The following is a 17,612-nucleotide window of genomic DNA, read 5'->3' on the forward strand; positions in this document are numbered from 1 at the left end:
CTGAAGAGTGTTTTCCAGTTTGGATTCATTTTCCCTGTCACATTCAGGTACACTGATCCAGAGTAGATTAGGTTTTTTCACATAATACCATATTTTTTGGAGGCTTTGATCATTTTTTTTCACTTTTTTATTAGAGAAAATTAGAGAGCTTTTTCTTTTTTTTTTTTTTCCTTTTTTTTTTTGAGACGGAGTTTCGCTCGTTACCCAGGCTGGAGTGCAATGGCACAATCTCGGCTCACCGCAACCTCCGCCTCCTGGGTTCAGGCAGTTCTCCTGCCTCAGCCTCCTGAGTAGCTGGGATTACAGGCACGCGCCACCATGCCCAGCTAATTTTTTTTGTATTAGTAGAGACGGGATTTCACCGTGTTGACCAGGATGGTCTCGATCTCTTGACCTCGTGATCCACCCACCTCGGCCTCCTAAAGTGCTGGGATTACAGGCTTGAGCCACCACGCCCAGCCAGAGAGCTTTTTCTAATTCGTTGCTGTCTTCCTGTCTCTTGAGGATGGTTGGCGCATATGTAGGTCTCAGTAAATGTTTGGACTGTGCTGAAATCAAGAACTTAAACAGTCCATCATTTTAGCCTCAATATGGCATTGTCCAGGAGGCAGGGTGAGTCTTTTGTAATAGGGCGGAGGCATGATCTTGGTGTGGGGGCAGCTTTGGTCTCCTCTGGTTCTGCTTGATCTGCATTAGCTGAGGGAGTTACCTTTTGACCTGAGATAATCCACAGATGAACTCTGAGTTTCTTTCACTCATTTGTAAACATTGCAAAATCACAGTGCTTCTAAGGAACTTCTGGAACGTTCCCTAAGAGGTGAAGCAGTGCACATAAAGCTGCAATCCCTTTAAGAACTGTGACCCACCCAACATGAGAGAGGGACTGTTGTTGATCCTTTGAAAAGCATTTGCCCGGATGACGAACGAAAAACTTAAGGAGAAACTGCCCCTCTCCACACCTTTCTGGGACCTGCAGTTTTCACTGTTGTTATTGTTTGCCTGAGTCCAGGAGGTTCCTGTGTGGGGCCCTCAGCAAGTAGCTGTGGTTGGCAACCTGGCAAGGTTGCAAAAGATGCCATCCGGTGGCTGACAGCTCTCAGGAATCCTGGAGGGCTTGGCATGCCCACCCCTTAAAGTGGTGGCAGGTTCACACAGGTGAAGGGTGATGTAGAAGACCACTTTGAGGAATACGGTTACCCACCTGTGAACCGTGGGGGCTCTGTGGCAAAGCTAACACACCAGGGATAAAGTCCTGGGCTTCTGTTGCAAGAGCAGCTTGGTTTTTCACACTAAGCTAACATCATCTACAGGCAACTGAAGATGGTTCTTTTCCGGGATGAAACATTTCCCCAGGGCAGACAAAACTGTATTCAGTCCAACAAGAATGGGGGATGCTTGGTCTTCTGGTGACTATCAATTCCACAGACTTAGGAGCATCTTTAGGCTGTCCTCCCTGTGCCTCCATTCCATTCATGAATTAAACATTCTCATAGTTTAATTGCTCTTAGAATTTCTCAAATTACTTGTGATAGAAAAAATATTTCTGTGACATATTTTGGTGCTTTGTTGTAATTTTTTACATCTTTTGATGTACCCTTTTAATTTTAAAAATTGCTGTCCGTTTTCCTTCTGCAAGATATAAACTGGTTCATGACCCAGCAAACTGGGTCAGTGTAGATGAAAACTCTGGAGTGGTCATCACCGTGGAGCCAATTGACCGAGAAGCCCCTCCTGTAAACGACAGTTTTTATATGATCATTGTTCACGCTGTTGATGATGGTGAGTGTTTACCCAAAATTGGAAAAATAAAATGCTCGTTCTTGCTTCCTGCGGGAAAATAACCCTCATGAGAGTGTTTCAGCACAGCTGAGAAAAAGATAAAATAAACCTTGTTATCACTCTGCATCCATGCTGGTGATTATTTTTGGTAATAATTCTTTAAATGGTAAACGAGGGAGCAATACCATCGAAAGAGGGCGGCATTCATTCAGAAGAGACAATTAAACCAGCAAGGAAACTGCAATGAAACCCGACATCTTTTTCATCTGTTCACGAGCTAACTCTTTAGTTCTTTGTCAAAGCCAATGATGTGTGATAAATATGCAGCGCAGCTTCCCTGTGCTGGGGATGGCACACGAGCTCAGGTAAATGGGACTGTAAGGGACACGTTTGTCATGAACCAGGATGGGTGGTTTTACGAGCATGTTTCAGCACGTTACTCTCTGCTAAGGCTGAATCTTTCAGCACATCAAAACAAAGCTGAAGAAATAAAAATGTTCACATAACTTTAAAACTGCATTTAAGAAAGACTGTGAACTAAAACCCAAGCTCCAAGTGATGCATAACTATACGTTCCACTCTGTAATTAACTAGTGGAATGTTGGAGGTGGGGGCAATGGAGATATGAAATGTGTTCCTAATCCATATGAAGGAAGGAGAAAACGTGGGATCAATGTTTCAGGGCTCCATGATTCTGCGATGGATGATTTTGTGATTGGCACTCTTTTCTTTCTTTTCGTATTTGAAAAGCCTTTGGGGTACAAGTGGATTTGGTTATGTGGATGAACTGTGCAGTGGTGAAGTCTAGGATTTTACTGCACTGGCCACCTGAGTAGTGTACGTTGGATCCAATGTGAGCTTTCTTATCCTTTGGCTCCCTCCTCCTTTGCTTCTGAGGCTCCAGAGTTCCTTATATCACTCTTATGCCTTTGTATATCTATAGCTGAGCTCTCACGTACAAGTGAGAACATAGAGTATTTGGTTCCACTAGTTAATTACAGAGTGGAACGTATAGTTACGTATCACTCGGAGCTTGGGTTTTAGTTCACAGACTTTCTTGAATACAATTCTGAAGTTATTTGAACAGTTTTATTTCTTCAGCTTTGTTTTGGTGTGTTTAAAGATTCAGCCTTAGGAGAGAGTAGAGAGAAGTGCTGAAACATGCTCGTAAAACCACCCATCCTGGTTCATGACAAACGTGTCCCTTACAGTCCCATTTACCTGAGCTCGTGTGCCATCCCCAGCACAGGGAAGCTGTGCTACGTATTCACTTAGAGGAATGGCCTCCAGCTCTATCCACATTGCTGCAAGAAACGTTATTTTGTTCTTTCCTGTGGCTGAGTAGTATTCCGTAGTGTACACACGCCACATTTGCAGTTGTGAATTGATGATTGCCACTTTTTTCATTAGGAATGGTACTTTTAGATAATTGTAGATTCCCTTGCAGTTTTAAGAAATAATCTAGTGGATCCTGAGTCTCCTTTGCCAGTTTCCCCCAGGGCGACACCTTGCAGGACTACAGTTTAACCTTGTAACCGGGACGTCGATGCAGAGACGCAGCACATTTCCCTCCCCACGGGGATCCCCACGGTGCCCTTCTTTAGTCACAGCCATTTTTCCCCACCCCACCCATCCTTGACGCCTGGCACCATTGATTGACCTTTTGTTTGATTGTTTAATGATGCCACATTCTACCTTGTTCTACAAATTATTTAAGGTGGCCACTGTTTTATTAGCTTACCTTACCCAGATATTCTGAATGTTCATAAAGGCAGGAAAACAGATCACGTGCATGCCAGGAGAGCTTATGACTTTGAAAGGGAAACAGTTCCAGTATCTCAGGAATATTTTTTTTTTTTTCTGAGAGATAGAAGGTGCTCATTCTCCAGGGCTCTGTGTGCATGAAATAAACAACTCCTCCTGGAACTTCCTCCCGTTACAAGGCCTCCCACCGCAGACTGCTACGGGGACCCTAATGCTCTTCCTGTCTGACATCAATGACAATGCCCCGACTCTCCAGCCCCATTCCGCTATGTGGAGGTCTGTGAGTCTGCCGTGCATGAGCCCCTCCACATCGAGGCAGAGGATCCGGACCCATTTACATTTGAATTGGATAACACCTGGGGAAATGCAGAGGACACGTGGAAGTTGGGGAAGAATTGGGGTGAGTGTTTGCATTGGTCAGGGGCAGAGTGGAAAACGAAAGACATCCATTTCAAAGAGATTTAGGCAAAAAAAGACTGTATTAGCTTAAAAAGCCAGATAAGTCTGTGTTCTGGCAGAGCTGGCTCTAGGTGCTCAAAGGACATCCCTGGAAGCCACCTTCCCACACAAGGTCTACCTTTCTCTGGGTCCCTTCAGTTTTAGGAAGCTCACCTCATCGAGGGATAGGAGGCTGCTGGGAGTCCCTGAGACACATCCTCGCACCTGGCAAGAAGGGTGTTTCCAGGGAAGCTCCAGGATTGATGTCACTGTTTGGTCTGGGTCAGCTGCCCTGTCAATCACTGTGGGTGGGACTTGGGAGGGCAGATATGCTGATTGGCTGGCTCCCAGCCTACACCTGGACCTTGTAGGGATCTGGGCTCAGCCTCTCCTGCTTCATACTGAGAATTCAGGAAGTGTGGGCTTCCCCAGAGAAACACTGGGGCGCTGTTACCAGAAGATGAACATGCTGAGCAGGTGAAAAGCAGCTGGCATCCACTGTCAACACTCTCCTCTGTGCCTCTATCCGTGGGGTCTGTAGACTGTGGCATGGTTTTAGCTGACACTGCGTGCTCATGTTTATAGCTCCCAGATCTGAAGTATGTAGAAAAGCACTTCATCTTGCCCAAAGAGAGGTGTGGCCTTTGTCCATGCGGTCTGGGTGATCTCTAAGTCCTTGGGATATCACGTCTGATACAAGCATCTCTTTACCTGGGGTGTCTTGGGCTATGCCTGATAGGGTCAATGTGATTTAGATTGGGGACTTCTGGTCACATAGTATCAGCCAACTACCAGAGAGGCTGGAGACGGAGGCCGCTCACTTGGGAGGCCCACCAGGTTGCTGCCAGCATCCCATGTGTGTGTCCCCCATCCGTGCTGACCTGGCTTCTCAGGAGAGGGTGTTGAGAAGCTCTGCAGTTGGTGCTTTTCTGGACTCTGCCCTAGGTACCCTTTTCCTTTTCTGATTTTCATCTAGATCTTTCCCCTGTAGAAAATGGTGTCATCACTGTAACAACTTCCAGTGTGTTCTGTGAGTCTTTCTAGAGAATTGTTGAACCTGAGGGTGGTCTTGGGAATCCCTGAACTTGCAGTTGGTGTCAGAAGTAAGGGCACTATTAGGGACCCCTCCCTCCAACTCTGCAGTTGGCTTACTTTCGTACAGAGCTTGGCCTGTGCAGGGTGCTTTGTAAGCATGCATTAAGCAGATGAACAGATGAGTGAGTCAATGCATGCCACGTTCTTTTTTCCTTTGCAGGTCAGTCAGTTGAACTTTTAATCTTGAGAAGCCTGCCACGTGGTAATTACTTGGTGCCACTCTTCATTGGCGACAAACAGGGACTTTCCCAGAAGCAAACTGTCCATGTGAGGATCTGCCCCTGTGCCAGTGGGCTCATGTGTGTGGAGCATGCGGATGCAGGAGTGGGGCTTCTTGTGGGGGTTCTGTCCCCTGTCTGTGCAGCATTTGTGGCTCTGGCAGGTCAATGGTCTGTAGGGGTGTCCTGGGACCATGGCTCCTCTCCCCAGGCAATACGCCAGGGGTATGGAGTTTGCTGGGGTAGGAGACAGCCAGTGGCAGGATTGGTGGAATGGCTCTAAGGATGACTTCTGGGTTTACTCGGCCTCCTAGATGCAGATCAGAGGTTGCCATGCCGGCCGGACGAGACCTGGTCAGCAAAAGCAGCTTCTACTCGCAATGGAATCCATTGGTAAACACAGTCAAGGGGTGGCCCTTTGTTTGTAATAACCATGGGGATGGCAATGTCCAGATATCCAGGCTCCTGGACTTGGCAAAGCTAATAAGAAGGCAGTTTTCCAAGAAACAATACGATATTACTAGGCCAGATAGTATTACCGATTAATTCAACAAACAGTTCTGTAGCATCTACTTGCGCCCCCAAACTGTGCTAAACTTTGTGGCTACACAGGTGACTAAGATGCAATTTGGCCTTGCCAGTTCATGGCTGAGTTATAAGTAAACAGAACAAGACCCTCATGAAACCTCTGATATGAGTGAGCTTGTCTAACCCGTCTTCCCCCGTTGTCTTATCACAGTGGCTCTGCTTTTCCTGTTGCGATAGTTTTGTGCTTGAATCCAAGAGGCACGGATGCTCAGTCTCCAATGGTGAAGGCCACCAAACACTGGTCGTATATAACAAGGAGAGCAAAGCCACTTCAGCCCAGGTAGTAGAGAGTCACGCTTTGTGTCTTATGGCAAGGAATTCAATAATACACAGACATATAGCACATGTTTCTTCACCCACTGTACCACCTCTTAATTCTTCACTCTTATCCATATTTGAGTAGCAAGTGGGAAGAAAAGCCTGTAAAAGCTATCTAACTCAGGTAGATGGATTTATAGCTTTAGATCAGTGGTTCTCAACCATGAGTAATTTTGCCCCTTAGAGATATTTGCCAATGCCTGGAGACAGTTTTGATTGTCACAGTTAGGGGTGCTGTTGGCATCTAGTGGGCTGAGGGCAGAGATGCTGCTGAACATCCTGCAGCACACAAGACAGCCTCTACCACGGACAATTCTCTGGCCCAGTCTCCAAAGTGCTGAGTTTGAGAAAACGTGCTCAGGGGAAAAGTGATTTTTATTAGGTAGATGTTCCCTAAATGGGATGGTGTTAGGCTCACTAGTTGAATGATCTGAGCTGGCTTCTTGGCCATAGCCTTTGGGCGTGGCAGAGCAGGGCGTGGCAGAACCCGCTCTTCTCTTCTTGCCTGGCAGAGGCCAACCGGGAAAGCCTGGGCTCTGTTTCTGCCTTTGCATCTCATTAGCTTCATTGCTTAATACCGCATCCTCCTCTGTGAACTGAGATGATAAAGTCAAATTCACAGATAGGTTGTGGATCAAAGAGGATGCCTATGACAGCACCTAACACAAGGCCCGAACCATATACACTAATTGGCCAATAGCCACTGGTTTTTCAAATCTGCCGCTTCTGAAATGAGCCCTACTGTGTTTTAGTCATCCTTGCAGCAACCCTGGGCTGGGGTTAGACAGACAAAGAGATGAAAGCACTGTGAGCTCTCCTGTTTGTCTTTATCTAGAATTAAGCGGTTGACTTAGGAAATGAACACAAAAGAAATGTCAAAAAGAAACACGCACAGAGGATTCAGTCACCCCATCTTACATCTCCACCAATGGTTTTTTCCTGGAAGAGAGAGATTTGTTGAATGAAATGAGACACTTGAGGGAAAAAGATGCTCCAATGAACTTTGATATGATGCTCATGTAATTAGAGAGATTTTCTCAAAAATATTAGATTGAAGAAACTGGTGCCCACCCAAGGCTCCCAGGGTTCTTTGCATTTTGTCTTCCCTGCGGTGTGAAGGAGGGAAGGGAGCAGCTGCTTAGGCCCCTCTGCAGGTATGTGCCTGCGCACCCTCCTGTGAGCCCTTCCTGGGTGTGGGTGAGGAAGCAGGAGCAAGGTCCAAACTCTCCAGGTTGTGAAGTCCCCTGGAAGGAATCCCCCCATCCCAAATGTGAGGGCAGCAGCAAACTTGATTTGTTGTGTAATTTTAAGAAGAAAATCATCTGGACAAATGGCAGTCTTTGTGTAGCAGTAGAATTTCTTGCCTTGGACAGTTCCACTGGCTCAGAGGCTCACCATGAAGGAAAACAGAAATGGTTCCCAGGCCCAGGGGCTGTACCTCAAACTCCTTCTAGGCGGGAAGGAGTGAGGGCTGCTGAGCTTGGGGGAGACTGGCAGGAATGTCGCACTCCCTGAGCACTGTCTCAGGTTATAGCTGAGATGAAAGGGACAGAGGGGATGCCCTGGGTACCCCTCTTGCCCAGCAGCTTTGTGACTGGCTTTTCAAAAAGAGAAAGCTGCTATGGAAGCAGTGTGCATGGAAAGGAACCTTGGCCTGTGTGATGCTAAGACCAGGAGGGTTGGAAGGGATTTAATGGCATAGTGGCACTGGTCAAAGACCAGCTATGCCAGAGGGACAAGAGAGCCTCATCCAGGGCAAGGGGCTCTGTTCTCTTCTCTTGCCAGCAAATCTTCCTCTTGTTTCCTACTCACAGCCAAAGGCACATCTCCATTCCTGCTTCGGTTTCTTAGGGCTCTGAGAAGTAGGATCCAACAGACCTGGGATCCACAGATTCCAAATCTGTGATTGATCAGTTACATAATCTAACAGATTCTGGCTTTCATATATAAAGTGAGCTTGATAGTCCTCTCTCTTAGGTTTATTGGACACTTTAATCAAACAATACATGTAAAAATGTTGGCACTCACAGGCATGCAATAAAGGGTGGCCGCCAATGTTAGCATTATTAGCAGTAATTACCGATTATGTCTTTGTAACCTTGGTAAATAAAACCATCTCTAGGTGCACTTACCCTCTATCCATCTTACACAAATACACCAGCCTACACTGCACATCCACTCACCAGGGACATTCTGTGCTCTTGGGAAGACTCCATCTAAGACATCACCACTAGCTGCACACACGTTGTCACATTCTGCTGCTAAACTATAGGGATGCCATCTGATGACCTATGGGACTGCATAGATGCCTTCCCTGCGTATCAGGAAGCTAATGAGCCCTTGGCCAACAGAAATCCAGCAGCCATCAGCATGAGTCCCTCAGTGAACATATATGTTGGATGATAAACAAATGGGACAATGCACAGAACACCATGCAACAGTGGTGACTCCAAGAGCCGTCACCGCGAGCCCTAGAAAAATATGAGCTTTGAGATTCTGAGGGCTCCTGAAACAAGTCTTTTACCATCATTTTACGTGGAACACTGAACCATGAGAAGCTCAACTCCTAGCGAGCAATTACAAAAGACAAACAAAAATAACATTTTTACCCACATAAGTCGTCCAGATTTATAGGATAGGTGTATTTTTTACAGTCTGGACTTCTTCTGTGTTGGCATAGATACCATGTGTTTTGGAGAAAATGCCATTCCTTTCCTTCTGTTTTTATTTCTGCGGTCTGTGGTTTCAGCCCCTCTCATATTTCTTTCTCTGTGTTCTAGAGACATGGTCAGATGTTGAAGGCCAGAGGCCGGCTCTGCTGATCTGCATGGCTGCGGCGGGAGCCACGCAGGGAGCTAAGGTAACATGCCCCTTACCTGCTTCCAGATTTCAAACAGAGAAGTGACTTTCCTGTTTCCCTGACAAAGAACACCTGGGATGCTCCCCTCACTGCCACATCCAGGGAGGTCCTTCTGCAAGTCAGTGACCCAGCCCCCACTTGCAAAGCTGCATGGTTCCCTTAGCGTGACACATGCTTGCCTTTTGGTGGCCAAGTTCCTTCATCTTCGCTACAGCATCAGATGACCTGGTGTTTTCAAATATCACTGTGTCCAGTGTCGTATGATCATTTTTTGCCATATGCACCTGCCACTTGGACTAGTGTATTTCTTAAAACACTTTTTTCTTAAAATGGGCTTGTGTCCACATTAAGTACATTTATTTAAGTAGGAAGTTTTATATTTCAACCGTAAATAACAGTTTTACTTATATAAAGAGCAGGCAAGTGTGAAAATAGACACAAAAGAATTAGGGCACAATGACTGGGTAGATGATGTCACTGCCAAAGGCCCGGGGCCAGTCTAAAGGAAGGCAGAGCATGGAAGCCAGGCCAGCGCCAGAGTGACACTTCCTCCTGGATGTCATTGGGATGTGGAAACAGAATTAGCAAGGGAATAATTTTCTCACCATGCAAATCAGCGTTATTTAAAATTGTTTCCCAAGTAGCTAAATCTTCCCTTCTATAAGTCATAGGTGTCCCCTACTCTGAAAACAGAGTCCCCTACTCTGAAAACAGAAAGTTGACCCAGGGCTGCCGTAAATGAGCATGTGCCTGGCCAGGGCAGTGAGCAGGGCTGGGTTTGCTGTGCGTTCTGACTGCTAATCTGTGCTTCTGGGGGTTACCTTTTCTAGTTTTTACAAACTTGCCTCCTGGGCTGGTGGGAGCCTTCTCTCTCCTTCCTCTGAGCCAGTCTGCTTCTAGAGGCCTAGGCATTGCCCCGAGGGACACTATGCACTTTGCATGCATCATGTCATTGAATTTTCACCAGAACCCGTAGCGGTGTGTGTGTGGTGGGGCAATCTCGCTTCCCTGTTTTACAGGGGAGGAAACCAAGGCCTCCACCTTCCAGGTTTTGCTGCATCTCTGGGTTCCCTTCGGTGTCCTGTGAATGTTCCAGTAAGTGCATCTGTGGTGACTGCTTAAGCAAACTTCCATTCACACACTTTCTCTAAGTTAAGCCATCACTTACGATTTATGGGGTAACCCGATGTTTTAAAATCTGCTGCATAGCATGAAATATCTTCAATGAGACCACTGTCAAGGTCCGTTGACTGCTTTATTTTCTTTGAAATTTAACTTCATTATTGAAGGGTCACTATAGAAACCCAAAGCAGAAAATGCCCACAATCCCATCCCTACATCTAAAGTTTCACCTGTGAGTGTCGCCTTCTAGACCTCGTCCTCGTGTCTGTGCAGTTTTCAGGTGTCTGTGTCGTGGAAAGGACATTAGCTCTTCACACTCCAGCCTCCTCCGGCCAGGTGGTTCCGTTGCACCTGCCCTTTAATTCCCTGCCTCTCTTCATTTTCCTTTTCCACTTCCACTTGTCCTCCCTCTCATCGTGTTAATTTGTGTTTGCCTATGAGTATATGAGCAAGGGGAAGGGGTGGGAGCTCACACAGGCCCACCTTGTTTCCAGCTGGAGAGAAACGCATTCCCTTTGAGTAATCAGCATTTCCCCGCTAGGATCTCCAGGAAGTGCCTCTGTCTGCACCGAGTAGGCCAGCCCAAGCACGCTCTGCTCTGGGGAGTTGGGTGAGTTCCAGAAGGTTGCTCCCGGCGGCGGCCATCTCACTAGTGAGATGGTTCCCTTGAGAGAGGGCCCTTCTAGAAGATTCTGTGATACTTTCAGAAAAAGACACATAGTCAATGAAAATCTGAGAAGTTGAGCTTTTTCCACGCCATTCTATTTCCATCTGTAGAACTAGGTATTATTGTTACTGGTGGTGGCTGTTGTTTACACAGTTGTTGGATGGTCCCGATCAAAGACAACACTTTTTAGAACATCCACAAATAGACACATTTTCTCGTGTCCTTCTAAGGGCACCAGAGATCATCTATAAAGTTAAGAGCACAGGACTTTGACCCTGACCAAATTCCAGCCCGGTGACTATGTGCTTCCAGCCAAAGGGAGGCCTGACTTCCCCTCTGTGTGGTGTCTTCATGTACTCTACATACATATTGCTTTGCTTTGTGAAATGATTTTTTCCCGAAATAATTTTAGACTAACTAGAAGTTGCAAAAATAGTATGGAGAGTTCTTGGGGGTCCCCCGAGGGTATGATCTTATGTAACCCTACTCCGTGATCAACCAGAAAATGGACTTTGGCACAACACTATGAGTACAGGTCTCAATCACAAACCTTATTTGGACCTCACCAGTTTAACCAGCCATTATTTAACAAAAATTTACTTTTTCAATATAGAATTAAAAGAGACATTCAAGGTCTAAAGAGCCATGGAATCATACACAATTTTTATGAGGGAAAGCTTCTAAAATAAATTCAAGATCTCTACAATTTCATACTTGTGCACAGACAGCATCTGAGCAAAGATGAAAACATGCTGTTCTTCTTTACACAAAGATGATGCCACAAATCCGTCACTGAAGGGCTCCTGCATTGATGAACATTGGGTTCCATGTCCCTGCAGCTGGCCATCTGGTTCTGGTGGGGCTAGCTGCATGGACATGGAACTCACACCATGGCACAGGGTCTCCTGCTCTAAAGGACCCCTGCTTGGTTTAATGTTCTACTGTCACCATCTTGAAATTCTTAATTTTTGAACAAAGGGCCTCACACTTTCATCTTGCTCTGAGCCCTGAGAGCTGTGTAGCTGAGCCTGGGTCCTAGGGGTGGATGAGTGTCATTTGTTTGTATTCAGGGCATGGCCATGGCACAAAGGAAATCTTACTGGGTGTTCGTGGACTCAAGATAGAGCTTGCAAATCTAATATTCTCATGTTCCTTCTTCACAAAGCAACTGTAAAACTTGTTCATGGATTTCTACTATGAATATCTACATTCATTGGAATTACTATACCTTTAATACAAAAATGAAAAGCAATATGACTGCAAGAATTTCTAGTTATATATTTGCATCCTTTGGTAATTTATTTGAAATCAGTAAATATTTCGTCTCTCTTTAATTTAAGGGTTATGGAGAGCTCTTTGAGCCAAGAGGTGTGAAAAACATATATTCTACTCCCGTAAGTACAGATGTAGGTGTTAGTGTGAAAAAAATTACCTTATTGTTCTGTCTAAAAGCTCTGGAAAGCCCTGAAAATTGGAAATGTAGAAGGGAAGAGGTGATAAAAAAAAATGTGCCCAATATCCAAACAAACTGAAGGAGAAGTGGATGTGGAAGAGGGCTTGGAAGTAGTTAAGGCACATTTATCCTGTGACTTGAGGGCATGAGAGCTTTTCAGTCCCTGGCAAATTTCTTTTGCTGTTGAGTTGCTAAGATCTCAATCATAGGCTGAGTTTTCTGCTGCACTTTGTCACAGACCCATAGACATTTTGAGCTAAGGGGGTCTTAGAGATCATCTGGACATTTTTTTTTTTCTAAATATGTTTTACAGCAGAATTCTTCTTTTCAAATGAGATAGTACAAATAACTCCATTATATATAAAACATCTAAGTACTAATTTTGTATGCAATGACATTTATAGCACACACCTATTACCAAAATAGCCAATAAAAATAATGATTCTGATGTAAACAAAAGGAAGTTGAATGTTATGGATATAGTTTGCAAATTTATGTTAACTTAGCACCTAATTCATTGCGTTATATTATTATAAACTAGTTTTTAAAGTATCAAGAAAATTATGATATACACAAACAAGCAGTTTCAAATATTAATGGTTTTTTAATAGCTCAGTTTACAATATTAGGATTCTCTTTGATTAAAGAAACATGGGACAAAAAGCTTTATTCGAGTTTCATAAAAGCAAATTAACATGGCCTCCCAAATTAACATGTTTGTGTGGGAGAGTAAAAAAGATGTAAACCACTTTCTCCTATATTATACAAATAATATTCAATATTATTATTGAATAATTTGTACATAATGAAAATAAAGTTCAAATACTCTGGCTGAGGTATCTTTGAAGAGTCGTAGGCCCTGGGGACAGAGTGAAGCCGGTGGCTAAGTCCACAGCAGCCCAGAGAGGAGAGATGGTGCTCTCCCAGCCACAGTGCAGCCATGCGTGGTGTGGGATTAGGACCTGACGTTGGCTTGAGGCAAAATCACCCCTGAGTCTACCTCGGGAGGGAGCCAGGCTGGAGACGGACATGGCGTCTTCCTCCAGCCCCAGATGAGCCCCGTGCTTGGTCAGTGAGCATCTGGTGTGAGGGCACTTTGTACAGAGCCTACATTTGAAGGGTCCTCCTCTGAGAGGCCCCTGGAGCTAAACAGACTGAGGGACAGCACCTCCAGTCAAGCGCTCCCAGCACTGGGAGCCAGGCAGGCGGGGTCCCTAGGGCTGTTTGTAGCGGTCCACACCTTGCCTCTTTGGCTAAGTATATGTGGTTCAGTTTGCCTTGGTATGATGTGGCTTCATTATGTATGTACACATGTGTATATGTACAGTCATATATTGCTTAATGATGAGGATACATTCTGAGAAATGTGTTATTAGGTGAATTAATCATCGTGTGAACCTCATAAAGTGTTTTACACAAACCTAGATGGTGTAGCCTGCTACCTACCTAGACTTCATGGAATAGCCTATTGCTCCTGGGCTACAAACCTATACAGAATGTGACTGTACTAAATACTGTAGGCAATTGCAACACGGTGGCATTTGTGTATCTAAACACCTAAACACAGAAAAGGTACAGGAAAAATACAGCTTTACAATCTTCTGGGCAAGCCTTATACATGTGGTCTGTCATTGAAATGTTATGCAGTGCATGACCGTATGTATGTGCATGTATATAGACAGATTTGTATATACAGGTGACCCTTGAACAACAGGAGTTTGGATGGTGTGGGTGCACTTATATGAGTGTTTTCTTCTGCCTCTGCCACCCCTGAGACAGCAAAGCCACCCCTCTTCTCCCTCCTCCTCTTCATTCTATTCTGAGAGAAGACTACGAGGACGAAGACCTTTATGACAATCCACTTCTACTTAATGAAGAGTGAATATACTTTCCTGAATGATGTTTTCTTTCTTCTAGCTTACTTTATTATAATATAATATATAATACATATGACATACAAAATATGCATGAATTGACTGTTTACGTTATGGGAAAAGCTTCCAGTCAACACTACACTGTTAGTTGAGTTTTGGGGGAATCAAAGGTTATAGGCGTGTTTTCAACTGCCAGAGTCAGCAACCCGAAGCCCACATTGTTCAAGGGCCAACTGTGTGTGTATATGACTATATGTCTACACACATATACATGTAAGTCATATACACATACCTGTGTGTATGTCTGTGTATATAAGCATGTGCATAGGCATGAGTATGTATATATGAACATGTATATATGCATGTCTGTATATGTACGTGTATATATATGTATGTGTATATAGCCTCATGGTCATACAAAATTGTCATGACATGACAAATCGTATCATGTCACTCTCTAATTTAAAACTTTCTGATGGCTTGTCATTGCACCTGGGATACAGTCTTCAGGCTTATGACCTTAAGGTCCTGTGCAGCCCATGCGACCTTTGCTTACCTATGGCCTCAACTTGCTGTGAGCCCCCCTACACCTCCCCAGCCCTCCCACTGCCCCACCTCTTTGGGGTCCAGCCACAGGACACTCCGAGTTCCCTCCCTGCTCAGGGCCTGTGCTGTTTCTTCTGATTGGAATTCCCTTCGGTTCCATGACCCTACACCCTCCTCCTCCTGAGAACTCCCTGGTCTCAAGTGCATGGGATCCCCTCTGAAATCTTCCCTTGGTGATCGGGCTCACATTTATCGCCACTGTCTGTCAGGTGTTGGCCTTGCCCCTGCGTGGCCCTGACAGTGAGGCCTCAGGCGCTGTCCTTGCTTCCAGGCCAGCCCGATTTACGTGATTTAGCTGTGGGATTAGTGGTCCCCCAGGTAGCCACTCCTCCCTGTAGGCGCCAAGCCTGTTTCCTGCCACTGCCCTAGATAGCACAGAGACCCAGAGCCACAGACATGGGCCAGATGAGCAGGTGACTGCTGGCAGCCCACCATGGAGAACAGTGGGCAAGGCTCAGAGGGAGAGAAGCCAAAATGAGCAAGGAGGGGCAGTGTAGCTGAGTGGGCGCAAGGCACGATTGAGGCTGGCAACAGGACAACCCTGCTGGCCAGTCTCGTTCAGGTTCCTTCCTCACTAACGGTGTGTTTCAGCCCAGGCATGGAAGGTCTAGCCATGAGAGCTTGCGGGGTCTCCCTCTCACCCCAACACAAAGAGAAGAAATCTGAGCAAACTGCCCTGAGCCTGGCTCTTTACCTCCAAGAGAACTGCACTGAGTGTGCCCCTCTGTGCTGGGGTCAGTGACACACTGGGTCTGGACAAGGGCTCCTCGTATTAGCCTCTACTCATTTGCTTGCAGGCTTACCCAGATTCCACAGTGCACAGACAACTCCTGGCACCGGTGGAAGGAAGGATGGCCAAGGCACTGAGTCAGGTATGGAGGGCTCCCCTTGTCCTGTGCACTGGCTGTTGGTCCTGCATCCCTACTGTGCTCCAGGCTTGATTTGGGAGCACTTCCACCTAATTCACTGTATTAGTCAGCTAAGGCTGCCATAATAAAGTACCATATCCTGCCTCATGGCTTAAATAACAGACATCTCGCCTCATGTTTCTGCAGGCTGGAAGTCCGAGGTCAGGGTTCCAGCATGGTTGGGTTCTAGTGACGTCTCTCTCGCTAGCTTGCAAGGCCACCTTCCCGCCGTGTCCTCACATGGGATGGAGAGAGAGACCAAGCTCCGCGGCATCTCTTCTTATTAGGGCACTAATCCCACCATGAGGACTCCACCCTCATGAGCTCACCTAAACCTAACTGTCTCCCAAAGGCTCCATCTTCAAGTGCCACACATTGGGCTTAGAGCCTCAACATAGGAGTTTGCGGAGGGAGCACAAGTAAGTCCATAGCAATCCCATTCATGGGGATCCTCCCTCCAGTGATGCACTGTAGAACCCAGCCTAAGACAGAGTTGACACAGGACAGGCAAGCCCCGGAGGCTTCTTGGAAAGAATGAAAGGTGAGGTGGTGTGTTAGACGGAAGTCTTATTGAATGGCACGCTCCTGGCAGGGCAGGGCTGGGCTGTGTACTCAGACTCAGAAACATATGGGCTGTTGGCAACTGTGTTTATACCCACGAAAATCCACTTTCAATCACATGCAAATTAAGGGGCAGGTTGACACAAACTGAGGGGCTGCTTATTTAGAACTTTCTAGCAAAGGCGTGGTAGTTTCTGGGTCCTTGCGATGGCATTTGTAAGCTGTCTTGGTGCTGCTGTGAGTGTCTTGCACCAACGAGCAATGAGGGCAACCAGGGATCACTTTGGTCTCATCTGCTGGTTTCTGCCATTTTTTTGTTCTTTCACTTCATCCCATCTGGACCAGATCCTGTTTTGGTCAGCAGGGCTATGAGCAGAAAACAAGACCTGCAGGTCTCCTACCTCAGAATGTAGGGTCTTTTTCTACAAAATTGTGAAAGATACAGTTTGACTGGCCTGGAGGGGTCTATTGGGTGACTCTGATTTTAAGTATATCAGGAAAGGTCCCTCAACACAGCCGCTGTGAACTCCTGGCGGGATTAGAAAGCAGCTTGGGAGCTGGGCAAACCCATGGGCACGTTTACCTGGATATGGCAGAGCCAGTCCACATGCTCGTGTCTTGGAGGCTCTGCGTGCCCCCTGCTTGGGGAAGGATGCACCAGGAAGCTGCCCGGGCTGTTCTGACTCTCAGCGGCTCCTCCTGTTGCCGGAGGAATAATAAGCACAAAGGAAGACACAGACGTGGACAGGCTGTCAGGCTAGATTTGCTTTCATGACAAACACGTGTGTAATACGCTTTGTCCTAGACTGTTCTGAGCACTTGAAAGATGTTAACTCTCAGTCTGCACATCTGCCTATTGGGGCAGGTGCTGCCATACACCTTTTTATAACATGAGGAGACCCAGGAACAAAGGAGTTGGGTAATGTGTTCAAGGTCACAGCCATAGGAAGCAGTAGATGTGGGACTCAAAGACAGGCAACTGGGCTCCAGGGGCTGGGCACTTGCGGGGGACACATTAAAAAGCAGCAATCCTCAGCACCAACTCTGTGGGCGCTGCTGTCGTGGATCTGGGGTGCGTAGCTGCGCCTCTGAGTTGAGGTCCTGGGACCCTGTTTTGTGAAACCTGGTGGCTAGCCTGGATGTCCCCTGCTGTGGGTGTCAGAGTGGATGACAGACAGGGCTGTGAACACTGTGGCATGAGGAAGTGAGCCCAGACTGTGTCTGGACACAGAGTCACTGCCTGGGGGCTCCCCAGAGTCAGCTTCCTCTGGTTGCTGTCGCAGTTTGCAGGTGGGAGCTCCAGCTGTGTGCCCCAGTGACAGCCCCAAAGGCACTGCAGGCGTGGCCACTCCTTGCTCCTG

General features: G+C 46.4%; 1 protein-coding gene across 1 annotated transcript in view; it reads left to right on the top strand.

Annotated features, from left to right (window-relative positions):
• The window catches only part of CDH26 (cadherin 26), a 54,075-nt gene that overhangs the window by 32,507 nt on the left and 3,956 nt on the right, over positions 1-17,612 (top strand). Inside the window, 10 exon segments of the mRNA XM_012473794.2 lie at positions 1,637-1,779; positions 3,723-3,803; positions 3,806-3,943; positions 5,237-5,458; positions 6,034-6,055; positions 6,057-6,162; positions 8,983-9,060; positions 10,724-10,792; positions 12,190-12,243; positions 15,580-15,654. Of these exon segments, the coding sequence (XP_012329217.2) occupies positions 1,637-1,779; positions 3,723-3,803; positions 3,806-3,943; positions 5,237-5,458; positions 6,034-6,055; positions 6,057-6,162; positions 8,983-9,060; positions 10,724-10,792; positions 12,190-12,243; positions 15,580-15,654 (988 nt within the window).

Source organism: Aotus nancymaae, unplaced genomic scaffold, assembly GCF_030222135.1.
Source record: "Aotus nancymaae isolate 86718 unplaced genomic scaffold, 86718_ANA_hifiasm-v0.15.2.pri h1tg000029l, whole genome shotgun sequence".
Taxonomy (NCBI): domain Eukaryota; kingdom Metazoa; phylum Chordata; class Mammalia; order Primates; family Aotidae; genus Aotus; species Aotus nancymaae.